The 26,780-nt window shown below is 52.7% G+C and overlaps 1 protein-coding gene across 28 annotated transcripts in view; it reads right to left on the bottom strand.

The window, feature by feature from the left end:
* SCRIB (scribble planar cell polarity protein) overlaps window positions 1-26,780 on the bottom strand; it is a 104,722-nt gene that overhangs the window by 59,710 nt on the left and 18,232 nt on the right. For 26 of the 28 annotated variants that reach the window (XM_072925167.1, XM_041714161.2, XM_041714164.2 and 23 more), the window contains exons 3-16: window positions 26,421-26,499; window positions 24,992-25,081; window positions 24,255-24,311; window positions 20,782-20,845; window positions 19,168-19,242; window positions 18,943-19,087; window positions 18,514-18,632; window positions 16,973-17,172; window positions 15,565-15,731; window positions 14,896-15,020; window positions 12,123-12,248; window positions 11,305-11,526; window positions 10,534-10,851; window positions 7,909-7,971 (exon numbers count right to left, since the gene is read on the bottom strand). In XM_072925167.1, the coding sequence (XP_072781268.1) occupies window positions 7,909-7,971; window positions 10,534-10,851; window positions 11,305-11,526; window positions 12,123-12,248; window positions 14,896-15,020; window positions 15,565-15,731; window positions 16,973-17,172; window positions 18,514-18,632; window positions 18,943-19,087; window positions 19,168-19,242; window positions 20,782-20,845; window positions 24,255-24,311; window positions 24,992-25,081; window positions 26,421-26,499 (1,850 nt within the window). The remainder of the gene's footprint in view (window positions 1-7,908; window positions 7,972-10,533; window positions 10,852-11,304; window positions 11,527-12,122; window positions 12,249-14,895; window positions 15,021-15,564; window positions 15,732-16,972; window positions 17,173-18,513; window positions 18,633-18,942; window positions 19,088-19,167; window positions 19,243-20,781; window positions 20,846-24,254; window positions 24,312-24,991; window positions 25,082-26,420; window positions 26,500-26,780) is intronic. The other 2 variants (XM_072925159.1, XM_041714157.2) reach the window with 2 other exon arrangements.

Raw genomic sequence — 26,780 nt, 5'->3', positions numbered from 1 at the left:
AGTGCCTTATACATGGGCATGAAAAGCCCAGAAATCTTGATCCACGGAGTGCTAGGAGCTAAGCACCCACCAGTGGAAGGAGCCCTTTGTCCTGCTGAGGCCTGGGCCCCTCAGCTGCTGTCACTTGCCTCTGCCACACGTTCAGTCAGTGTAATACAACACAACACATCAGTTTGTAACTATCACACTAGAGCCTCAAGGTTTAGGTCGGACATCAGGACGAATTTCTGCCCAGAAAGGGTCACCAGGCAGTGGCAGAGTCACCATCCCTGGAGGTGTTCAAGGAATGACTGGATGTGACACTCAGTGCTCTGGGCTGGTAACAAGGTGTGGATCAGTCAGAGGCTCAACTTGGTGGTCTTGGAGGTCTTTTCTAACCTAAATTAACTTTGGGATTCTGCTGACCTTGGGTGCACACAGCTGGGACAGGGAAGAGCAGGAGCTGGAGGCACTCATTCACCAGGAAAGATGAGAAGAGCTAAATCTGTCTGGCTTTGGTCAGTGACAGCTCATGGGGACAAGGAGACAGGCTGAAAATAACAGTGAGCAAAAGGGAGATGGGAGATTGCTGTGTGACTGCTGAGAGCTAAATTAACCCCAGACAGTGGAAAAGGAACATGAGGGAAAAGCAGCCCTGGCAGGAGAGCAGCCCTGGACACGGGCTGGAGGTTTCCTGGCTCTGGTATTATTCCTTCCTCTGTTCCAATGGGTTTAGTTCTCAAAGGAAAAGGTATCAGGAGGGCAGAGATGGTGGGCAAAGAGCAGAGGAGTTTGAGCACTTCACTGACTTCCCACTGAACACCTCCACAAACCCAGTGCAAAGCACAGAACCCTAAACAGGACCTTTGACAGCAGCACTGGGAACAGGGACAGAGACCTGCCACAGCCCCACTGGAGACAGCAGCACTGGGAACAGGGACAGGGACCTGCCACAGCCCCACTGGGAACAGGGACAGGGACCTGCCACAGCCCCACTGGGGACAGGGACCTGCCACAGCCCCACTGGGGACAGGGACAGGGACCTGCCACAGCCCCACTGGGAACAGGGACAGGGACCTGCCATAGCCCCACTGGGGACAGGGACAGGGACCTGCCACAGCCCCACTGGGAACAGGGACAGGGACCTGCCATAGCCCCACTGGGGACAGGCACAGGGACCTGCCACAGCCCCACTGGGGACAGGGACAGGGACCTGCCACAGCCCCACTGGGGACAGGGACAGGGACCTGCCACAGCCCCACTGGGGACAGGCACAGGGACCTGCCACAGCCCCACTGGGAACAGGGACCTGCCACAGCCCCACTGGGAACAGAGACAGGGACCTGCCACAGCCCCACTGGGGACAGGCACAGGGACCTGCCACAGCCCCACTGGGAACAGGCACAGGGACCTGCCACAGCCCTGCTGGGAACAGGGACCTGCCACAGCCCTGCTGGGAACAGGGACCTGCCACAGCCCCACTGGGAACAGGGACCTGCCACAGCCCCACTGGGAACAGGGACAGGGACCTGCCACAGCCTCATTGGGGACAGCAGCACTGGGAACAGGGACAGGGACCTGCCACAGCCCCACTGGGAACAGAGACAGGGACCTGCCACAGCCCCACTGGGGACAGGGACAGGGACCTGCCACAGCCCCACTGGAGACAGGGACAGGGACCTGCCACAGCCCCACTGGGAACAGGGACCTGCCACAGCCCCACTGGGAACAGGGACAGGGACCTGCCACAGCCCCACTGGGAACAGAGACAGGGACCTGCCACAGCCCCACTGGGGACAGGGACAGGGACCTGCCACAGCCCCACTGGGAACAGGGACAGGGACCTGCCACAGCCCCACTGGGAACAGGGACAGGGACCTGCCACAGCCCCACTGGGAACAGAGACAGGGACCTGCCACAGCCCCACTGGGAACAGGCACAGGGACCTGCCACAGCCTCACTGGGAGCAGATGGGACAGGGACCTGCCATGCTCAGGGTGCTGCTCTGCTCCTGCACATCCCTTCCCCAGGAGACTTGAGGACAGTGACCACATTTCCCAAAGGGAGAAGGAAGCAAGGATGCCTTTTAAAAACATGGAATATGGTCACACTTGAAGCATCAATAAGCCCAATGTTCCTCCAGCTACGTGAATATTCACACATCACATGAGACCCCTATCTGACAGCTGTGTGCCAGGGCTATAGATACAGACCCAGATTACAGTGCTGCTGTGTGTCTATATAAAGCTCTGATTTCATCCTGCTGCATGGAAGAGATGTTTGCAGTGACAACAATCCTTCATTGGGACAAACTCCACAGGGAGGTGCTGAGTCACATCCCTGGATGTAACAGGCTAGGTGCCAAGAGTCTCACCAAGGCTCTTTCCCCTCAAAACCTTGGGCCTTTCGAGGCCCCTTCAGCCTAGGCTGCTTTATGATTCCAGGATTAGTTATTTCATTAATGAACTACACAAAATGGGGTTCCAGGATTAGTTACTTCATTAATGAACTACACAAAGTGGGACTTAGGAAGCTGGCACTTCCCTCTCATCACAGAGGGAGCTGGGAGCCAACTTTGTCAGGGGCACAGGGATAGAAAAAGAAGGGAATCCTGCAAGGCCTGGCCAAACTATGGAATGCAGCAGGACAGGGTCTCTCTGGAAATGAAAACACTCAAATGCTTAAAGAGAAGCAAAAAGCATTGTCCAAAGCTACCAGTCCTCTAACCATTACAGAACCAGAAACAGGATGAAAACCTACACCCAAGTTCAGTTGGAACAGGTAACACTAGAGCACATTGCATTTAATCTCTTCAGCAGCACAGCATTTTTATTCCTGTTCTTACTGACCCTTCTTGTGTGGTGAAACCCTTGGAGCAGCCATTTTTCTTCACTATATTTTCCACTATACAATTCCACTGGAGAATCTTCTCAGCCCAGCAATTTCAGACTGTTCTAAAGGTCCTTTTACCCATCATTTAACACACAATTACAAGACTATAAAGACTGGGGAGTTTACAACTCTCATAAAACCCACTTCAATGCTGTGCTGCTGAGGGCGGGCCTTGAGGAGGAGAGCATTTATCCATGGAACAGTGGAATACGTGGAAAACTTTCAATAAACCTGGCATCACCTGCCTCAGAACAAACAGGCAGAGACATCTCTAAGTGCACCTTGTTTGGAGGCCAAACCTCCCTAAGTCCTGAAGGATACCGGAAGAAAAGCTAAAGGTATAATAAAGGTATGAACAAAGAGAAATTCTCATCCAGGAACAGGAACTGCCATATCTGAAATGGAAAAAGAAGCATGGGATTTAGTGGACTAAGGTCTGATACACTCTCTCATGTTGCCTATAGTCACCAAACCTGAGCTCAGGTAGATCAGCTAAAAGAAAAGGCAGGGAATAATTGGAAATCCCTCTTACCAGAGAACACCAGAAATATTTAGTTTCTCTAATCCAGGAAAAGGAAGGCTGGAAGGAGTCAGGACTGGTCTCCATAGAATTACACCAAAGACAAGCAGGCAACAGGTCAGCCAGCAGGGAAAACATTGCACAAGATAAAATAGAATGAAAACAATGATCTAATGAATGACAGATTAAAGGTAAATTTTCTAATCCACAAGCAGAAATATGGATAAGTTTTTGGGTTCTCCCTGAAGGAGGAATCTGTGTGTGTCACACACTGCACAACACGATGAAACTAGCTGTATTTAATGAAAAGTTTGACCAATTTACTAACCAGAGCATAGAGTTGAGTTCCCAGTCATGGCAGGAGACTTGACTTCAGCACTTCCTCCAAATCATCTGTTATCTTCATTGCAAACTCAGCTTTGCTGCTCCTGAGTTGAGCACAGCCCTTTTTCAGCTACACTTCCAGAAACGCCAACCTGTCCGAGTCTGGCCTTATTCCAGTGCCCAGGCTGGGGACTGTTTCCCACTGCAGTGTCTTGGAACTGGCTGGGAGTTCCTGCTCTCCTCCAGTGACAGAACACACTGCAGCAAACAGGCACCAGTTCTAAGGCAGGTAATTGCCTCAGCCTCCATAATATCTATGGGGGTTATTGTAAAGCCTGACTCTTGTACATAACCCTGGTCCCAACCAGCAAAGCCTCACGTCTGTTACACGCAGGGCACCTGCCTAGAGCAGGAGGGAGAGCTGGATTTGCTGTAGCACTGGGTTTAAACACGCAATTTTCACTTCACCACTCACTTTTCTGCTGCTTTCTGCTCTCCCTGTGAAGGCCAACGAGATGATTGTGTGGCAGAACAGAACCAAAATGATCCTGCTCCACTCTTGGAGCAGGCAAAGGGAACCACGGGTAGGACTGCATTGGTGTGAGAACCATTCCACACTTTGCTCCTTGGTCCCAGAGAACTCTGGGTCAGACAAAACTTGCAGCTGAGATAGGGATCAGCGATGAGGAACAAGCAGGAGTCACATAAATCAATCCTCCATCTCCGACACTTGGTGGGTGACTCGTGTCCCAGTCCTGCCTTGACACAGGTCCATGGGTGAGGGTGTACATTCACAGGAAGAGATCACAAACCCACCTCAAGGTCACAAACCCACCTCGAGGTCACAAACCCACCCCCAGACCAGAGGGTCATGGCTTGGAAAGGTGGCAGAACACTGGCCCCAGTTGCCCAGAGAAGCTGTGGCTGCCCCATCCCTGGAAGTGTTTAAAGCCAGGCTGGACAGGGCAGGGAGCAACCTGGGACAGTGAAGGTGTCCCTGCCCATGGCAGGGAGTGGCACTGGGTGACATTTAAAAGGTCCGTTCTAATCCAGGCCATTCTGTGATTCCATTAAAAAACACTAAGGACCCTTCAACCCAGCAGGAAAAGGTCATAAAAACATTGTCATGGCAGTAAATGAAAAGCCAGACAAATTAAAGGAGAAAATATAGCACATTTTTTCTTTGCTCAACAGGAACTTGGATCATCTGAAAAACTAAACAAGAGAAATGGGAGTGTTTATCTTTTTTTTTTTAACATCAAAAAGACACTCCACTCTGTCATATTCCAGTCAAGCCAGGTGAGCAAACACAGGTGACATCACCTCTCCTGCACTACACAAGAGGTTTATTAAACTTTTTCAGGTTTAAAAGTTATGGGTCACATTGTGAGAAAATCAAATTTGCTACATAAGAATTATAATTCTGAATACGCCCTGATGAAGCACACACTCACCCCATAAATGCAAAACCAGAGCAAGAGGAAGAGCTCCACGTGTGCAGCAGTGAGGAGCAGCCCCAGGCAGAGAGGCAGGATGGCTCCCAGTATGTCCCAGTGCTCCCCAGTCCCCGTTCTGGCCTTTCCACAGCTGAGTCCCTGAGCTTAGGATGGCTCCCAGCACATCCCAGTGCTCCCCAGTACCTGTGGAGCCTTTCCAAAACTGAACCCTTTGAGCAGGGGATGCTCCAGGACCAGGCTGTGCTGCCACATCTGCTGCTGGCAAATGCTAACTGGTGCCAGGTTTGAGGCATTCCAACACAAACGGTGACATTCCCAAGCAGCTTTCACAGGCTGAGGCCCCTTCAAGACTCACTCCTGACTACAGAGTAACAGGATGTGACACTTGAACAGCAGCAAAGAAGACACCCAGCACCTCTGGAAACTTTCTCCCAGGGAGTGGAATGGCAGCTCCTTCTGTCCCTGGGCAGAGTGAGAGAGAAAATCCTGTCCATGTGCCCCAGCAGCAGAAGCTTTGGCAGCACTGAGCCCTCTGCAGCTCCTGGATCTGCAGGGGCTCTGCAGGACATGGGTTAAGGCTGGGCATACCCAAGGATATGGGTGGCACCAGCCTCTGCTACAGCAGAGCAGCCCGGGCACTGAAACACAATTTGGGACCCTCCTTCCACCGTCCTGCAACCCTGGGACCCTCCTTCCACCGTCCTGCAATCTGCCCAGCAGCTTCCCAGGCTACTCCATTGGAACTCCTGAAAGCAGAGCTCAGGTCTAACCTCGTGCCATCACACAGGTGCTCAACCCTGCTGTGCTCCTCTCAGAGCCTCTCTAAACCCCAGCGCAGCCACTTGGCAAGGCAGATGGGGAAGGAGACCAAACACTGGGACAGAGCCAGGCTAGAGCCAGACACCCACCACTGGGTATCCCAGACTTTAACCAAGTTATTTTTCTGCTGCTGCAGCAGAGGGCATCCCAGACTTTAACCAAGTTATTCCTCACTGCAGCAGAGCCCCCTTGGCACCAAGAACAGCTCTGGGTGTGCCCCACGCTGGGGCTGGCACAAGCTGGGCCTACCTCTCCAGTTCTGCTCCAACAAGCTCAGTCTCCAGCTCTATGGTTTAGGGATAAGGAACACCCAGTCAGGAATCAGCAGTCCCTCTTCTCCCAGGGATGTACTAAATTATATAAGGATAATATATATCCTTCCTGTGGCAGCAGTTTCATGAACTTCAAACTGTGCTGCTCAAGGGCACCAGGCTCTCTGCTCAACTCCACCATCCCATGACTATTCTCAAGGAATCATCCCTGAAGCAGCAGGCAGATGCCATTTGGAAGTGCTCAAGGACAGGCTGGGCAGGGCTTGGAGCAACCTGGTCTGGTGCAAGCTCCCTTGCTGAGCACTGCCCAGAGCTGTAGGACAATCAAGCATTCCAAATCAACTTCCCAAAGCTGGTCTGCTTTTGGGTGACTCCAGCTACCACCACCAATCTGGGAGCTCTCTAGCATGCTGCTCCTCGTGAGCTGCACAGCCACGTTTTCCTCAGTGCAGGAACAGAGCTGTGCTGAGGGGACACCAGAGCCAGCCTGGGGCCTCACACCAGCCACACCCCGCAATCACAGAATCACTGAGGCTGGAAAAGACCTCCAGGATGAGAAGATTATGCAGAAGAGCAATGCAAGAAATACTGATGTGGTTTTCAGGGACCTAGAGATGGAGAAAGATGGAGAAATCTTCAGGATGCACTAACAGGGGACCACACCTGAGCCAGCTCATGCTCTGCCTAGGTGGAAAGGATTCATCACCTCCCTCCTGGGAAGCCTTACTCCAAAACCAAGAAAAATCTCCGTTTCACACCTGAGGGAACAGCAGAGCTGAGTTCCCAGAGACACCCCAGCCAGCACTTCTAGGTAACACATGGCTCTGGTGGCCCTGTAGTGCCTGTCCTAGGGGAGACATCTCCGTGCAAGCTGTCAGCAGGGATGCTGTTCCTGCCTCTTGTCAGTGCCAGGAGCACTCTGCTTCCAGCAGCTCCTGGGAAACCTGCCTGCAGAAAGGTACTGACCCCACAGGTCAGGCACTGAAAACCTGGAGACAAACACAGGAAGCTGGTCACACTCAGAGGATGAGCCAGGCAGGCAGCCACAGGATTTTAACCCTTAGCACACTCACCATCCCCATGCCAGGGGCTTCGTGTTCCCTCGGACACCATCTGCCCCTTCCTGACACCTCAAGGTGCTGCATGCTAAGCCTTGAAGGGGTTTGGGGAAGGCTTCAGGAGATGCACAAATCACTGGCTCCAGTCCACTTTCCCCAGGCAGTGGCACAGTGCCTTGAGATCCTCCTTCTTTATCAAAGGGTCAGTACACAGCACTCGGCTGATTCTTGAGGTCTCTGCTCCTCCAGAGTTACCCACACATCCAGAAATACCCATTTGTTTAATTCCACTTCTCCATCAACACACAGCAAATAGGAACTGAACTTCCCACCTCAGCCCCTTTGGTTTTTACATCGTTTCCATCTCACTCCTGCTCTGCAGCAGCCACTCTCACCTCAAGGACGGGAAAGGAGGAAAAGGGAAAAGCATGGAGGAAACAATCATCGTGTTTGTGATCAGCCAGGTCCAGAAGCCACTTGACCCAGAGAGATCAGAGTTCCCCCTACAACAACGGGTGAGGCTGGGAAGCAAATCAAGCAGGCTGGATGATTTTTGGCAGAGAGAGAACAGTAGGAGTGGTACAGACCTCTTCCTCCTCAATGCGAGCAGGTTCAATCAGCAGATTATTGGCTTGATCAAACGACACCCCCTGTTAGGACAGGAACCAGCAAAGAGGCATGCGGATTAGTGGAGCATCAACCAAACCCGCCACCACGACCACCACCACCACCCAACACACGCACGGCACGCCGGAGCTGGTCCGGCTCCCGAGTCACTGCTGAGCTCCGGAGCTCTGGGGCTGGTCCAGCTCCCACAATCACTGCTGAGCTCCGGAGCTCCCAGAGTCACTGCTGAGCTCCGGAGCTCTGGGGCTGGTCCAGCTCCCACAGTCACTGCTGGACTCCAGAGCTGAACTCCAGAGCTCCCAGAGTCACCACTGAACTCCAGAGCTGAGCTCTGGAGCTCCCAGAGTCACTGCTGAGCTCCGGAGCTCTGGGGCTGGTCCAGCTCCCACAATCACTGCTGAGCTCCGGAGCTCCCAGAGTCACCACTGAACTCCAGAGCTGAGCTCCAGAGCTCCCAGAGTCACCACTGAACTCGAGCTGAGCTCTGGAGCTCCCAGAGTCACTGCTGAGCTCTGGAGCTGGTCCAGCTCCAGGGTCACTGCTGAGCTCCAGAGCTCCCATAGTCACCACTGAACTCCAGAGCTCCTGGGGTCACCGCTGAACTCCAGAGCTCCCAGGGTCACCACTGAACTCCAGAGCTGAGCTCCGGAGCTCTCAGAGTCACCACTGAACTCCAGAGCTGAACTCCAGAGCTCCCGGGGTCACTGCTGAGCTCCAGAGCTCCCAGAAGAGTCACTGCTGAGCTCTGCAGCCAAGCCCACTCACACCACAGCTCCAGAACTGACCCCTCAGCCCCAGAGCAGCCCCCACTCCTGCTCAGCACCCAGCAGCTGCTCATGGCTCTCAGAGTGCCAAGTGCCAGCACACTGCTGCCAAGGAGCACCCCTAAGGCCCGGCTTTGTTCATGCTGGCACCCTGAGGCCCTGACCCTGAGCTGACCACCACTAGCTGACCTCATCCCCTCCACACCAGGTCACCCTGGGAAGGAGGAAGAGTTAAACACTCGAGAAAGCACCCAGGAGCCTGTGGTGCCACAAGCTGGTGGCACAGGAACAAGCAGTCCCAAACACAACTGCAGTTCCAAATGCAAATAAGCAGTCTCAAACACAACTGCACCAATCCCTTTCTCTGGTGAAAAATACATCCTCATAGGCTGGGATCCTGCTCTCAAGCGCAGAAAACCTCAGGATTTCTTCTGAAAACCAACTGTCCTTGCAACAAAACCCTCTGGTTCTAGGATTCAGCCTCCTGCACAGCCTATCCTGCCTCCTCCTGCACAGGGACACTGCTCCCTGCATCCAACACAGCTCAGGAGACAGCTCACAAATGTCTTCATGGAGCAGGCATCCAACCCAGCCCCACAGAAAGGAGAACTGAGCCCCAGGCAGAAGGCTTTGCTGACAGCAGGGTAATTCCTGACAGGTACCCCACCCTGAGCAGGCATCACGGGCCCTGCAGTGGGTCAGTGCCTCCTCAGCTCTGCCTCCTTTTCAGATGAGGGCATTCCCAAGGATGATGGGTCTTGGATGAAGGGGACTTGGGACAGCTTCAAACATTCCTTTTGAGGAATTCACCAGCAGTGGGAAAACTGGCCTCACCCTTAGGGAGCACAAGATGAGCTGCACTGGCTGAATGAGAGCAAGGCAAGCACCCACTGAGGGAAAGAACCTTTCCCTGGGCAACCCAAGCTCCAGCAGGGATGGGTACGATCCCAGCAGCCTGGAGCATGTGCAGTTACAGCAGATGCAGGTTTTTCTCCAGCACCTTCCAGAGACCCACATCTCACCCGTGAGATTTGCTGATGTCAGACTGCGATGGAGACTCAGCCACATCCTGACCTCTGCCCACCAAAGGCAACTCAAAATCCTCAAATCCTTGGGTGAGGACTGGCCTGATCTCACGAGGTGTCCCTCATCTGTGTATTCCCATTCCACTGTGAGGAACCTCCTCAGGCAGGAACCTCTGTGTGACCCTAAGCAAATGTGGTGGTTCAGCTGAAGAGAGCCAGGGACCCCCTGTCTCTTAAGCCCCAGCATAACCAGTAAGGCCAAAACTTCAGAGCACAAGCTGCCCTAAATCCCAAGGCAGCCTCCATCAGGCTGCGTCTGGGGGGAAGCACAGGGAAGGGCGCACTCCTGGCTGCACTTACATGCTCCAGGAAGCACTGTGCCAACAACAAGCATCAGCGCCCAAATGTCAGTCTAAGATTGGATCCACACAGGAACAAAGCTCATCCTCCTGTGAGCCAGCAGCAACAACCAGCAATGAGGAGGGGTCTGGAAGGACAGCAGAATCTAGCAGGGATCAGACAGCACTGTCCCTGCAGCACGGGGAGCAGCACATGGAGTGGGGCTGGTGCAAGGACCTGGATACAGCGAAGGGGTCAGACACAGCAACACAGCACAGCTCCTGGACAGCCCCACGAGCCCCTGTGACCTTCAGCTCTGCCAGCCTCAGCACATCCCTGAGTGCTGGAGCCTCCTGCCAGTGCTTTCCTCAGCAGCACATCACCCTGGCTGCCGGCTCACAGGAGCAGAGGGCAGGTCTGCACGCCTCTGACCTTCCTCCTCCCCACAAGACCTTACCTTCACGGATGGCTGAGCAGACAAAGCTCCATTCTTTCTGTCATCCTCATCCCACGCTTCCTCCTGATCCCTGGGCTCTGTGTTATTATTGCAGCCTCCCAACTCCTCTTCCTCTTTGGGGACCCCATCACTGTTCAGCCCCTGCAGAAGTGCCACCACTGCCTCTGGCTTGGGCAGTTTAGTGATCTTGAAGTGTTTCTTATAATGCGGCGTGTCCTTGCGGATAAGCCTCTGCTTCTCCACTGGAAATGGCCGCTCTTCATCCTCATCCTCATCCTCGCTGCGTATCAGCGTGTCCTCGGCGAAGTGCACCGTGGGCTGTGACAGCAAAGCCCAGACACGTGGTGAGCCTCAGGGAACAGAGGGGTGGCAGCACAGACCCTGCTGTCCCTGTGAGCCCTCTCCCACACTGGAAAGCCAGTGTCACTGCTGGTGTGCCCAGGACAATGCAGGAACACATTCCCATTTCCTCATCCTCACCTTTTTCCACAACCACGCCTTCCCCAGACATGCTTCTGTCAGCTCCAGGGATGGGGGGCATTCCAGCCTCTCCCAGCCACCCCAGCTTTCCCACAGTCGGCCAGGCTCCCACATCATCCAGCCCAGGCTCCCACAGGCTGCCTCAGCCTCTGCTTGCACTGCCTTCCATGGCCTGGATGTGCCTCCAGCGATGCCCAGATCCCACATCCATTCACCTGTACCTCTACTTCCCACTTCCTCGGAAACTCCCAGCTCTTTCCCCTTTTTCTGCTGCAGTTGCCAGGCTCCTACCTCATTGTATTCCACTTCCACATCTTCCTCCTCCTGGTCAGCAGCTTCCTTGTGCTCGTCCTCTGCCCTGGGCTTCCCCTCCCTCTGCAGCTCCCGCAGGTCGGGCAGCTGCCCGTTGGGCCAGCCCGGCTCCCTCTCCTCCGGCCTGCAGTCCACAGAGGCCGTGCTGGTGGACAGGTGCGAGTCCTCGCTGCGATTCGACGTGGCACTCAGCCTCTTCTCCTGAGAAAATGGTTGTGGAGGTCAGGATGGATCCCAGAGCAGCATGCAGTGTGACTGCTCTGAGGTGGGAATGCAGCACCAACAGAAGCAGCTTTTCCTCAGGGTGCCCACAGCTTCCCCTCCTGAGCTCCCTCCATGTGACTGGGTGCACCCTGCTCTGCCTCTTGGGTAGGGATTTATTCCCAACTCCACCAGGGCAGCAAGGTGCCTCCTGCAAGCACTCCCTTCCCACCACTCCTTACTGGGAGTATCAGAGCCTTCTCTTGCTCTCCCTGTGCTATAAAATCGGTACTGACACACACAATTCCCCTTCCACTGTTCTCTGTCTCCTGGCTCTCTCTCCTGCTCTATTTCACAGGCTCCTCATGACATGTCAAGGCAGATTCCCATCCTTCCCAGGCAATCCATTCCCAATCTTTGCCAAAAGTCAGTCCTTTCTACCTCCTTTCCTAGATATGCTACATGTTCCTAGTGGAAGATGTCTTTGCCACGGCACAGAGGTGGAACTTGATGGTGAGCAAGATTCCTTCCAACCCAAACCACTCCATGACCCCCCGTTCTCCGTGGTTACCCATTCCCCAGTGACCAGCACTCACCTCCGAGTTGGGAGAGCTGGGGTTGGCATCAGCCTTGGCAGCGTTCACCTCACTGCGCCGCACTTCAATCACCTTCTTCATCACCTTCAGCTCGCTGGGGTGGGGGGTGGCTCGGCGCTGCAGGCCCTGTCAAGGAGAAACCCTCAGGAAGGGCATTCCAGCCCTGGCAGCACTGCCAGCTGTCCTGGGCTGTAGGATACGTGTGTATTCTATTTGCCATCTGTTAGAGGTGGGGCAGTTTTCTTTATCTCTTCCACAAACCAATCTTCCCTCCAGGGAGACATCTGCTGTTCGTGGGCCATTAGTTATTAATTATCTTCTGTTAACAGGCCAGTGAGTGTCCCTGCCTGGCTGATAAAATTCCATCATCCATTGGGAATGGCACCATCCAGGAGAGGAGCCGAGAATTCCTACCTGGATACAATCTGACCTGGGAACACCACAGCAGCCTTTGCCCCCTGCATTCCCAGAGGAGCAGCTTTCTTCCCCACTGCATTCCCAGAGGAGCAGCTTTCTCCTCCACTGCATTCCCAGATGAGCAGCTTTCTTCCCCCACTGCATTCCCAGAGGAGCAGCTTTCTTCCCCCCCTGCATTCCCAGAGGAGCAGCTTTCTTCCCCACTGCATTCCCAGAGGAGCAGCTTTCTCCCCACTGCATTCCCAGAGGAGCAGCGTTCTCCTCCACTGCATTCCCAGAGGAACCCAGGCCCATCTCCCCCAGCCCTGGAGCTCCAGAGGAAAACTCCCCCCTTGTGCAGGATCCTGCTCCAGCAGAAGCACAGCTGGCACTGCAGGAGGGCTGAGCCACCCTGGGATGGAGCTGCTGCCACCTCCCTGACCCACAGGGAATCAGGGCATGTTCTGACTCTGGCAGTGTTTTGGGGTTTTTTATTTGTACCATCACATTTGTAGTTTTAGTTTTCCTAGTAAAGAACTGTTATTCCTATTCCCATATCTTTGCCTGAGAACCTTTTAATTTCAAAATCACAATAGTTCAGAGGGAGGGGGTTTACATTTTCCATCTCAGGGGAGGCTCCTGCCTTCCTTAGCAGACACCTGTCTCATCAAACCTGGACACCAGGCCTTGGGCATGACCCTCTGCAGGTGACTAACACCTTTCTCAGAGCCAGAGCCCCCCGGGGATGTGACTAACACCTCCTGGCGCAGGACCTGCTCCAGGCCCTCCACAGCCTCAGCTGGGAAGGGCAAAGAACAGAGGCAGGGAACGCTGGCAGCACTCTCTGGACATCAGCCTGCCCTCCAGCTGATAGGGGGTTTGGGAAGGATGATGGAGCTGGGAAGTTTAAAGTGATGTTTCAGGCTTAGAAAATGAAAACCCATCAACACAAACTCCTCCAGAACACAGGTGAGAAAGCTTGGGATGTTTTCCTAACTCCTCTGGACTTAACAGGTCTGCCAAGTCCAAATGCAGCAGAATTGGTGCTGTTTAGTGCGTTCCATCCCAGGTAGAGAGTCAAGAAAACAACCACTCTAAAACTAGTAACAACATTAAAAGCAATTCCAAAATCCCCAAACCTCCCAATGCCAGCAGCACACATACACTGCCAGGACAGCTGCCAACACCACTCATTAGAAGGATTCAGATCTCAAGGATGGCTTTCCATAAACTGAAAAAGGAATAAAGTCCTGCAGGAGACTGAAAGCCTCAGAGCACTTGCTGAGACCTTCTGTCCTGGCCTTTGCATCTGCCCTGGAAGCACAACCATCTTTTGCAGGTTTTGAGGCTACCTAAAATGTCTAATACTTTACTAACAGGACACTCCACAGCATGGGCTGTTGGAACCCTGGCTGCTGAGAATTTCAGACTTCCTGTGCTGACAGACTTTGACCCCCCAGGAGAACTCTGCATTTGACCTGAGGCTGTGGAGAAGGCTTCCAAAATTTAATGGTAGAACTGGGATTGTGGGTGTGGAGTTTGAATAGAAGTGTCTGATATCACATGGTGGAAAACTTAAAAGTTTAAGGGTTTAGAATACAGTTATATCTATATATAAAGTGATATATATATATATATATATATATATATATATACAGTGATATATATATATATATATAAAGTAAGATGGAGGTTTTAGGGCAGAGGCCAGTCCTTCTTTGCCTTCTTCTCCATGGGTTTGGCTGGTGTTTTGTAACTGGATAGAAAAGTCCACATTGCAGGCCACAGGTGGTTGGTTATTGGGTTAAAAATAATTTAGGTGTCATTTCTTAATTGGACAGTTTATACTTAATAGGCCTTGTAGAGAGAGAGACAGGGCTCCATTTTTTATTTGTTAGAGTGAAGTGCTGCAAACTCAGGGTTTATGAGACTGTAACAGAGATAAGAGCTACTAAACATTGGAGTCTGAACAAGAAATTCTGTCTCACACATTTAATCTCAATCCTGGCAAAAAGATAAGACTCAACAATGGGCTGCACTGCCTCCCTGCTGAGGGGGATAGGGATGGCTTTCCCCATGGTGGGGGTGAGTTAAAACCCTATCCTGACAGTGCTCTGCTGGGATCTCTGGACATTTTGAGTGCTCCACTCCCATAGAAGAGCCTCAAAATACGACTCTGCACCAAGCTCCCAAGGAATCCATTCCCTTCCACTCCTGCTTGGTTCCTCAGGGCACTAAAGAGCCTTCAGACTGTGGAAATCTTGCCCATGCCTACTGCAGTGTAAAACATGGACACCACAGTGGCCCCCATCTTTGGAAAGCTCAGCTTGTCCCTGTGCTTCCACAGGGAGCCAACAAGCCTCCAGGAATTCCTCACCCGTCTCTCAGCTCCAGACTCCTCGTCATCGTCTCCTTTGGGCTCATCCAGGAACTGGATCACACTGACTCTGTTTAAGTTGGTGTCTGTCCAGCTCTCATCCACGCTGTTCTGCAGGAGGTTCTCTGGGGAGGAAGAGAGCACAGTGGGAGCTCCTTTTGGGCAGAGCAGGGCTGCAGATGTGGATGGAAGTCAGTTCTTATCCCATCAGGGTGCTGCTGTTGTACCTGCCCATGGCATTTAGAGGCCTCAAGGACAAAGGCTGTGGCCTCAACATCCTGCCACCTTCTGTGCATCTCCCACCAGACCTACAGCAGCTTCTGCAGAAGTGTCTGATGCTTCAGCTCTAGCACTCCTTACCCAAGAAGTGCAGAAAAAGGCAGAATTCAGGCAGGAATAACATGCTGACAGGACAATGAAAATTAACTGCTTGGTCAGTAGATCCAAGCAGAATGCTCAAAGATGAGGCTGCAGGGCCTTGTCACCTGGCAGAAAGCAATTCCTGTTTTAACAATCACTGCCCAGGAAAGGTGCCCCAGCCATACAAGAGCCTGGGTCTGGCACAGGAACCACAGCAAGGGACAGCCCAACCCAGCAGAGAGGCTCAAGGCCTCAGTCCTCGCCAGAGCACACGGCTCTGCAGCCAGTGCTGGTGCTGCAGATTCTTACCCAGGCTGGGAGAGGGCTGCTGGGGAAGCAGATAGCAAGTGAGAACCTTTTCTCCTGTCTTCTCATCATCCTCAGTCTGGAATTTCAGCATGGGCTGGGACTGGTTTTCTGCCAGCCACAAGGCTTTCAGATTAAGATTTGTCAAAGCAAAGGGCAAGTTCTGCAGCCTGCAAAAGAGAAGAGCAACTGCTTGTTAAACTCACCTGGTCAGGAAGGAGCTGCACCTCAGCTCCAGCCTGCCCCAGCTGAGCAGAGAGGGACAGAGCCAAGCTGCTGTGGCTCCCCAGTCCTGCCCACTGGAACAGCTGGTTCTGTCCCTGGCTGTGGACTGGGCTCCAGTACCCCGTCCTCACCAGCATTCAGCAGAGGACATCTCCCTCCAACAGTGTGGAGGGGTTTAGAAACAGAAGAACAATGCTCTCACAGAACATAGAATGCTCCCTACACAACCTCTGGGCAGCACCCAGCTGCTCCCAAAAACACCAACCCCATGAACAGAGCACGGGACCTTTCAGAACAGCTCCAGGCACCCACACAGCATGGACGGGGCTTTGGCACTGGCCAGCTGAGCACTAATGACACAAACCCACAAAATCTGTAGGGAGGAAAGGAAGCCAGAAACCAGGGATCTCCCCTGGTCTCTGCTTCACGCAGGATACAATGCCCTCACACTTGTGCCTCACCTCTACCCTGTGTTTAGGTGACTCAGAGAAGGGGTTCGAGCCCTCAGCAACCAGCCTGGGCTTGTCCACACTGTGGACCCCGGGATAAACACAGGCCCAGCACCTCCCTCTCAGCAGCTGTTAGACTAAGAGCTTTAAACTTTATACTAACAAACTCGTTAGACTAAGAGCTTTAAACTTTCTACACTAACAAACTGTAACTCCCAAGAGAACACTACATTTGACTTGAGATCGTAGAAAAGACTTCCAAAATGAATTGACTACACTGAGATTACAAGTATATAGTTGATTAAAAGTAGATAATATCACAAAGTAGAAAATTTAGAATTTAAATTCTTAGAATATAGTGATATATATACGTAAGGCTAAAATAGAAGTTTTAAAACAGTAACTAGTCCTTCACCTTCTTCTTCATGAGTTTAAGTAATATTTTATAATTAAACAAAAAACCCACATTACAAAATTTAAGTAATTAGTAATCAAATTAAAAGTAAAAATAATTTAAATATAATTTCTTAATTAGATAATGTAACCTTAAAAGACCTTAAACAAAAAAATAATTAACCACTTTTTAACTTGTTAATAAAATACTACAGAACTCACAACTTACAATAGAAATAAAAAATAATAAACACAAAATACCATCTCTAACACTTCACACCCAGCTTTAACAAAAATAAAAAAGCCCCAAAATGCAGCAGGCAGCCTGGCAGCCCTGCTCTCACCTGTTGCCAGCCACGTCCAGCACATGGAGCTCGGTGGTGTTGGCCAGCTCGGGGGGCAGCAGGGCCAGGCGGTTGTCGCGCAGGGACAGGACGCTGAGGTTGGCACAGCCTCCGATCTCCGCCGGCAGCGCCGTCAGCCGGTTCCGGTCCACGTTCAGGTTCGTCAGCTTAGCCAGCTTGCCCAGGGACTTGGGCAAGGCCTGGGAAGGAGCCGAGTCAGCGGTTGCAAGAGGAAAGGGCAGCACAGAGGTAAAAAGGCAAAAGGCACAGAGCCCTCAGTCTGGAGGACAAGCTGCCCCCTGTCCCAACAGACACATTTGGGAAAACATTCTTGGGACATATTCAGGACAAGTTTTCCCTCAGGCTCACAGACTGATCCATGCCAACTCTTCCCCATAACACAACACACTCCAAGCACCACTGGTCAAGACTTCCCTTCTGCTTATCTGCCCATTCCGAATTCTTATGTTTTACCCATCAAATCACAGGCTGTGACATTCCTATTCTCTGGACGGAGAGACATAACTCTGTCTCTCAAGATTTCTTAGAGAAGCACAGAGCAAAGAAAAGAAAACAATCTTTATCTCCGCTCCTCTGCTTTCCCCAAGTGGAATGTAATATGGAGCTTGTTTACCTGAAGTGATTGCTTAATTAGATTCTAGTGAAAGTTGTTTGTGTTCAATGACCAATTGAATCCAGCTGTGCCTTGGACTCTAAGCAGAGAGTCACGAGTTAGATAGGTAAGTACGAAATAAGTATGTAGAATAGTACAGTATCTCTTTAAATAGTATATTAATGTAATATAGTATAGTTCTAATAAAGCTATCCTTCAGCCTTCTGATCTGAAGCCAGACATCATCATTTCTTCCAGGATCGGGGGTTTGCTGCAGTTTGGAGGCAGTTTGGAGTAGGGCCATCTTCAATCACACCATCCCAAAGCCCTCAGCAATGCAGCCTGGGGTGCGCTCGTGCACCTGTCAGCCAGGATGGTCTCTGGGATGGGCAATCCCAGCATCCCTGCCATCCCAGAGAACGTCTTAGGGGAAGAGAGTCCATGAGTGAAAGCAGCTCCCAAACTTCTGTGAATTTGGTGAAACTGTGAAATGTGAGGCAGCTGGAGCACGTTTAGGAATTCAGCCCTGAGGGCAGAGGATGGGAAGGGATCCCTGTAGCTGGCTGCAGTGAACAGCATGGGAGAGGCTCATCACTCTCTCCAGCTCCCTGAAAGGTGGCTGTGGCCAGGTGGGGTTGGGCTCTTTCTCCAGGAACTGACAGAACCAGAGCACAGTCTCAAGCTGCACCAAGGGAAATTTAGGCTGGATGTTAGGAAAAAGTTTTTCACTGAAAGGGTGATAAAGTTCTGGCATGGCCTGCCCGGGCAGGTGGTGGAGTCACCATCCTTGGATGTGTTTAAAACAAGCCTGGATGTAGCACTGATGGTTTAGTTGAGGTGGTGGGGCTGGGTTTGACTCGATTCTGAAGGTCTCTTCCAACCCAGGAATTCTGTGAGTTCTGTGAGGCAGGTGCTGCTGTGTACTCACCGTCAGCATGTTCTCAGTCAGGATGAGCTCAGACAGATTCTCACAGTCCCCAATCGACTCTGTCATATCTGTCAGCCGGTTCTGATCCACCTTGAGGATGGAGAGCTGCTTCAGCTGACCTGGTCAGGGTGACAAGTTAGGTGTGAGCTGTGCCCAAGAGAAGGTTGCTGTTCTACACTCACCTGGCTGTGATCCCATCAAGGATCACACAACCCAACCACCCAGGCTCTGCTTTTCCTCCCACCAGGCCTGGTCACAGGCCTCACACACACCTGATGCAGATGAAGCACCTGAACTGTCCTGCAGAGCTCTGCTCACCTGTCCCACCCACTGCTCCTGCTCTCGATGGCTGTGTCCACAAATCCCTGATTCCCTGCCACAGACACTCTTGCCAAGGAAGTCCTGCAGTCCCCACCCTACCACACTCACCAATCCCATCGGGAATGCACTCCAGCAGGTTCTGTGACAGCAGCAGGTCCGTCAGTGCCACCAGCCCGCTGACCTCGTTGGGCAGCTGCTCCAGCTTGTTCTCAGACACGTCCAGACACACCAGGCGGCGCAGGTTGCCCAGCTCCTGGATCAGAGAGGAGATCCATGGCTCAGGGAGCAGGGCAGGGCAGGCAGGGGGTGGCTGTGTGCTGAGCAGACACTCACCGGTGGCAGGGCCGAGAGCTGGTTCCGGTCCAGCCACAGCTCACGCAGGTTCGGGAGCGCACCCAGAGTGTCCGGCTGCAGAGACAGGACAGTGAGGACATCAGCCCGTGCAGGGACAGGGAAGGCTGCTCCAGGGTGCTGCAATGTACCACTCTGCAAAGCCAGGCATTGCTCTGCCTCTCACCCCTCTCAGCAGCACCCATGGATCATTACATGGATCATTCCCAGCACACTGGGAATGTCTGGGGCGGCTGCAGGAGCTCCAGTGGCAAACACAGACAGCAACAGCAGGACTGTGTCAGCAGGCAAGGCAGAGCTGAACCTGCAGCACAGCTCTGATGGACAGCAGCTGAGGAGCTGGGGCATAAGGGGGCTCAGGGGAGATCTTGCTTTCTGCACCTCCCTGGCAGGAGGAGGGAGCCAGCTGGGGGTCAGGCTCTGCTCTCAGGGAACAAGGGACAAAGGCAAACGGTCTCAAGCTGTACCACAGAAGGTTTAGGTCGGATACTGGGAAAATTCCTCCTGGAAAGGGCTGTCCAGCCCCTGCACAGGCTGCCCTGGGCAGAGGTGGAGTCCTCACCCCTGGAGGGATTTAACAGCTGTGTGGATGTGGCACCTGAGGACACGGGTTAGTGGTGGCCTAGGCAATGCTGGGAGAGTGGTTGAACTCAATGGTCTCAGATGGTTTTTCCAACCTAAATGATTCCATGATTCTAGGAGGTTGGAAATTCTGGCCTTACATAAGAAATGCAACTTCCTCCTCTCAGACATGAAAATAAACATTTGAGTACCACTGGTCAGCTCAAGATGACCCAGTGGCACCATCAGGCATGACAGACAAATGTTCACATCCCACAAACCCCCAGGCAATCAGCATTTGGGTTTGGAGTTTGCCCCACTGGAGCGTGGCTCAAGTGTCACACACCTGTTCCGACAGGTGAGCTCAGCCTGTGCACAGCTAAGCTGCATGAACCCCTTTGCCTCCCAACTTTGAAGGGTTTCTGCCAAAACCCATTCCAGAACACAAAGAGTAAGATCCAGTAATAGCTCAATCCACAACTGCAAGTTACAGAATATCACAGGGTCTCCCCAAATGCCCAGATAACCTGAACTCCGAGACTGTGCCCTTGCTCTCCACATGCTGAGCCCTCCATGGAGAGAGCCCCCACACTGGGCTACCCTCACTGCCATGGACAACATGGAATAGCCCAGCACCCTGTGGGGCAGAAATCATATCAGAAAGCAAAAAGGCAGGAAGCTGGATGAGAAGAAAAACAGCTGGGGGCAGTGCAGGACAGAGAAGGGAAGCACCAGAGTCTTGCTGGAAAGGAAAGATCCTTGGCAGCCAGACAGGAAGAATTACCAGCCCAGAGCCTGGAAAGGACAGGGCAGGCAGTGTGTGAGGCCAGCAGGACACCAGACACAAGGACTGACACATGAAGAGAAAATTCATCTGGGAGTGACGACTGGGCCATGCTGGGCAGGTCAGAATCTCCCCAAATAACCTGAGGGTCTAGCTCTTTGCATTTCAGGTGGAAACCCAGTTGCTTGCACCGAGGTGCGGGATCTGCCCCTGTCAACCACCCAAACCCCTCCCCACCAGCCCTCACCTACCAGTACTTCCAGGTCATTGCCACCGAGATCCAACTGCTCTAACTTGACAAGGAAGGAGAGTGAACTGCAAGGCATAGGGGACAGAGAGATAAAACAAGAAATAAAGAGCGGAAGGTTAGCATCTGGGACACACATTGCACAAACCACACGATCGCCAGTAATTCCTAAAGCAGGTGGGGCAATCCTGACCTTTCTCACGCTCCCTCTGAGCCCAGCACTTTGTAGAGCTGGTCCCTTCCCCAGGCCAGACCGCTCACCCCAGGGAATTGGGTTCAGAGGCTCCAGCCGTCCCACTGGCACCAGTTTGCCTTCTGGCCCTCCCACCATAGCACACCCTTGGATTAAAAGCACAAGGGGTGAGCAGCCACACCTCTCCACGGCTGCCTGCTCTGCAGTGAGGACAGGGACCTGGGCATGGACTGACAGGCAACAGGAGGTGCTCAGCAGAGGACAGGACGTGTAGGGGGCAAGGGGAGCACACAGCTGCAGGGACAGGGAGGAATGACAAATTCCACAGCTTTGGTTTCCCCAAACAGGATGCTCATGCCACTGCATAGGAGGGGAAGACAACAGTGGCCTGATGTCCTGGGTGAGGTGAGTGCGCACAGACAGAAGCTCACGATGAAGGCACTGCACAGGACCTGTCCACACCCACACCAGCGGCCCCGAGCACCCCACACACCACACCTGGGGGTGGACAAGGCCTGCAGTCCCACAGACCCAAGGCTGGGTTCTCAGGACACGGTCCAGGTGCTCATTTGTCCTCTCACCTGAGTCTGACCCATCTCCTGCAGCTCCAGCTCCCCAGAGGACTGACTGCTGCCCCTCACTGTGTGCCAGGGTAGAGCTGGCAGCCCTGCCCACTCTCCCAGCAGGGAACAGCTTCATTCTCTTCTTAAGGAACCGTCCCAATAGGGAACTCCCCGTATTTCTCTGGAAACAGGTCCACCTCTCAAGGCCACCCAAACCGAAGCTGTTGGGGGCTGCAATAAAAGGGAGCTGTCCTGCCTGGGCCAGGTTGTAAAAACATCTGGGTTACTCAGGAAAATTCATTTCCTACTGCATGCAGAGGTGGATTTTGAGATAAACTCCAGAAAAGGTTTATCAACAGTTTCACCCAAAGGATCCTGTTGCACAGCACTCCTTCACCATGAATGTACACCAACTCTAACTCCTCTGACTATCCCTTTGCACCTTCACAGCTTGAATTTCCAAAACAGGAGCCAAGTGAGCTGTGGAATCCACATTGATGACATCTGGCAAAAGGTCTCAGTACAGATCACCCTCCACTATTCCATAAGAATCCATGAGAGCTGCCCTTCCCAAGTCCCTGGCTGCATCCCATCTGCATGGGAGAAATGAGGGGTGATCACCAGCTGTACAAGCTGAACCATTTCAGAACTCAATCACTATCAGAAGACTGACCAATTACACGGAATTTTGGCAAACAAAAGTCACTGCAAGCTGGATCTTTCAAGAAGCTATACAACAACAAAATACCAAAAGGACCCTAATGCAGTCTGTTGCTTTAAACTCTCATCATTGAAGCCTACCTATCCACTGGGCTCAGGAACCCTGGGAACAAAGCAGCAGCCATTTCTTGCTTAAGTCATTCTCCTCTTTGGCAAGGCCACCTGATCTCATTTAGAGCTGTTCTTATGCACAATGTGCAGCCAGAGTAAGTCCCAGAGCCTCAGGCAGAGAACCCCACAGCATCACTGTGGAAATGGTTTTGGCATGGACTGTCATCTTGTACTTGACTGACACCTCTGATCAGAACTACCTTGGCCTTCAAGATCCACATCCTACTTCTGGAAATCATCCTAAAATAGAACCTGAGAAATTGGGGAAAGATGAAAAGAAGCTGAATTTGCATTACAGAATGAGTATCAAGCCTGGATTAACCTTCCAGTGAAAACCACCAAAACCTCATAGCACACTACAGGCATCCTGCTGGATGGCACCCAGAACCACCAAAGGGAAACATGGGAGCACTGGGCAAGAGAGAGATCCACAAAAACCCAAGGAGTGTGGTCATAGCCTGAATTCTCAATATTCCAGAGACTTGGTGGTTCTGAGATGGCCAAAAGCTATTGGGACTATCTTCTCTGCAGTCTGGAAACCCAGCCTTGGATGAAGCTGCTGCTGACGTGGTGTGTACCCAGCTGTGGTACCTGCCTGTGTGAGCACCCAGGACAGGAACAGACAGAAGAGCAGCCCAACACCAGGACCCCAACTCCTCCTGCTTGCCAGTTCTCAGCCCAGAATAAGTGTTCAAGGCCAAGCTGGACGAGGCTTGGAGCACCCTGGTCTAGGGGAAGGCGTCCCTGCCCAAGGCAATGGGCTGGAACGTGACGAGCCTTAAGGTCCCTTCCCACCCAAACCATCCTGGGGTTCTGTGATAAGGAGCTCTAACCCATATTGTGCTCTGTGGTGATACTCCACATGGGACCATCTCAGCTGCCCCTCCTGTCACCCTTCTGTGACAGTCACTGCTGCGCACAAGGGATCTGCTGACTGGCACCAGACAAGGCCATCGTGTCATTCTGATCTGTGCTCCCACAGGCTGCAACCAGCAGACAAACCGAGCTCCTGCCAGGAACTCTAAGAGAGCTCTGAGGACAGGTGACAACAGCTATACACATCACACCTTCACTGAGGAGCTCATGTGGCCCCAAAACAACTGCTGTTCAAAAAGGAGTTAGGCAGAATCCTTTCAGTGACATCCAAGCAAGGCTGGGAGAATCATCAGTGGGATGCATAAGCAGGCAGGAAACGAGCTGACAGAACTGATGGAGGGCGGAAAACTCAAACTCTGATGGGCCAGAGCAAAGACTAAAGTAGCAACTGGACAGCTCTCCACATCCATCCACCTGAGAGCATTACCTCCACCAACCATGTTCCCTGCCAGGAACTCATCCCTACCCCTGACTCCAGGACGTGGAACAACACTTACCTCTTCTCCCTTGCTGGCTTATGTTTTGTCTGCTGCAGGGGAGGCAGTTATCCCATCCAAAACAACCAGGAGGGATGCCCAACAGAACAGATGGCAGAAGAAAAATGGACCTTTCAGCTGTATCCTGTTACTCCTCAAATCCTGAACCTCACTGTGCACAGAGCTCCTCCTACGCCCTCATCCACAGTTTTCTCTTTCTTTCCAAAAGAATCCATCGCCTGCTCAGCTCTTCAGGAAAAATGGGGTTCTCACTATTTCCAGCAGCTATTTTTTGGGAACCCTGTCTATTCTAAATCAATTCTTACACAGGCTGAGAACGGGCTTTGAACATCCTTTGCTGCTCTCCAGTCCTGCACCATCCTCTCCCTCATTGCCCCAATTTATGGAATTCAGATGCAGCCTCTTTGTGCCCAGCCTGAGCCCTCCCAAGCCAAGTGATGGTGCCTGCACTGGTCCCTGAGGAAGCAGCAAGAACAATCAGGCAGGAGACTCCTACAGCCCCCAGACAGACACTCACGTGGGGAGAGTCTTTAGCAGGTTCTCACGCAGCTCCAAAGTCACCAGGTTTGCCAAACTGCAAGAGAAAAGGGAGCAAGAAAGCCAGGTTCACTGGACAGGGCTTCAGGGATGCAAGGAGCTGCTCATCTCCCTTCCCTTGGAACCAACCCTCGTGTCCTGTGCAATGCATGGATGTGCACACGTGGATGGAGACACACGGAGGAACAGAAACACAATGACAATGGCTCTGGTGGACATGAGTGCTCGCTGCAGTCACAAGGAACAACACTGTGCCCACACTCAGGACAAGGAACACGCTGTCACAACAGGGCTGTCTGCCCTAAAAGGTTAAACCCCTCACATGTGGAAAGCCAAACCCCACGGGAGAGGCACTGCACCCCACGAGGCCATTGGCCAGCAGCATAAATCTGAATCAAACATCATCAGGCAGCCCGCACCTGCCTGGAAAGGGGCAAATGGGCACTCAGAACATAGGGGCAGACTGGATTTGAGAAGACTGGATCAGTCCTTGCTGCGTCACAAACCACAGCAGGAGAAGCAGCTGGGAGCAGGGCAGGAACCTTTGTAGGAAGGTCTTTCATCAAACCAAGGACCAGAGGTGCTCACACAGCACTGTCAGCACCAGGGCAAAGCTGCACCTGGCTTGTCCCTCCAGGTCCTGCCACCATCCTCAAGCCAGCAGCGAGGTGTCCCCATGCCAGCCCCCTCCCCGCTGCCAGAACAGGCCATACTCACTTCCCAATGTCAGTGGGGAGGCTCTGCAGGGACACATCATTCAAGGCCAAGTGGCCCAGGCTTCGGAGCTGGGTGAAGCCCTCAGGCAGCCTGTGAGAACATGAGCAGAACTCCATTTTAATCCTGTGTACAAAGCACAGAATCCCCCACAACACTTAAATCCATCAAAACCAATCTCATCCCAATTGGCATCAGCACATGGAAAGGAGAAGAACAAGAACCATCACCAACCCTGGCTGCTGATCCAGGATAAATTCTGCCCCCCAGACCACAAAATGCACTTGCACCAGACATTACCTGCCCAGGATGGCAAACACAGCCCTGCAGTACTTGAGCACAAATCTCAGACTAAACCGTGCCATGGGATCATTTACACTCGAAGAAAGGAGGGCACCCAAGCATTCCAAGTGCCCAAAACAAAGGATATCTCTGCAGATGACACTGCAGCATTCCCCAGGACCAGGCACCATCACAACAGACTCAAGGTGTGATGGAACAGGGAAAAACCCTGAAACTCCTGGAGGAAATTTCTCTGCTTCCATAGGCAGCTCGTAGAGCCCCCTCAGCACCCACCCTCCCAGCTCATCTGAACCCTGAGCAGAAAAAGCTCTGACATAGAGCACCTGGTGCAGAAGGGCTGGTCACTCCTGTGGTACAGGGATTGTCCCACTCCAGCAGTGCCTGGGACCAGCAGAGGGAGCAGAGTTAAATGTGCTTCAAGCCTGAGCAGCACCTGCCCTGAGCACAAAGGGACGTGGACACCTGGGGCCAGGCTGGCACCTGCAGGGACCCCTGCAGCAAGAAAAAAGTGCCTGGAAACACAGCTCACCAAGGCAGGTGAGCCACACTGAGTTCCAACTTTATGTATTAAAAACTCCAGAGACAGAGTACTGAAAGACAAATCTGAGATTCCTGCCTGGGCACAGCTCTGGGCACTGAGGTAAGAGGGAAACCAAACATGGGGTACAAAGCATGGCTGTCCTCGGTTCTGAATAACAGAGAGATGGAAAATGGGCTATGAGGGAACAAAAAGGGCTGAGAGTGGGGCCCAAAAGGGGCTCTGGGGGCCAGAGGATGGCATGCAGGCTTTTTCTCCTCTGCAGCACAAGCCCTTATCCATTCTAATTTGTGACCAGAGCAGAGGGAGTGACAAATTCATTGCAAGAGGACAGAAGTCCTCACTGTTGACACCAGTACAAGAGCAGCTCATCACCCACAGCCCCAGGCCCCGAGGATGGAGCACAGTCCAGCTTCTCCAGTGTTCCACTGCCAGGAGAGCAGACCCTGCAGCTTTGGGAGAGCCAGGGCAACCCCAGGCCTTGGCTTCACAGGGAGACAACTGCAAGGTGAAGATCAGAGAAAACCAGGCACAATGTGCAGTTCCAGTTCTCCTTCTCAGCTGGGCTAATGGTTGCATGTGCCTTCCTACCTGGAGAGAGGATTCCCACTGAAGTCTGCGATTTCCAGGGATTTGCAGAATTTGATGCTTTCGGGAATTTCTGGAATGTCTGGAAAAAACAGGTGAAAGAACAAAAGAGGCCTGAGAAAATGCGACAGCAAGTAGTGGTGGCAGCCTGAGACATGGTAACACAAGCTCACTGTCACTGCTGAGGAGTGGCACAGCCTCTCCTGAGCACGAGGGCATGGGAGCACCGTGGGGTTTGGGCATGAGGGCACGGGCGCACCGTGGGGTTTGGACACAGGAGCACTGTGGGGTTTGGGCATGAGGGCACGGGCGCACCGTGGGGTTTGGACACAGGAGCACTGTGGGGTTTGGACACAGGAGCAC

The sequence above is a fragment of the Taeniopygia guttata genome, chromosome 2 (genome assembly GCF_048771995.1).
Source record: "Taeniopygia guttata chromosome 2, bTaeGut7.mat, whole genome shotgun sequence".
NCBI lineage: Eukaryota > Metazoa > Chordata > Aves > Passeriformes > Estrildidae > Taeniopygia > Taeniopygia guttata.
Note: the sequence above shows the minus strand (reverse complement) of the source record. Positions and strands in the feature narration are given on the sequence as shown.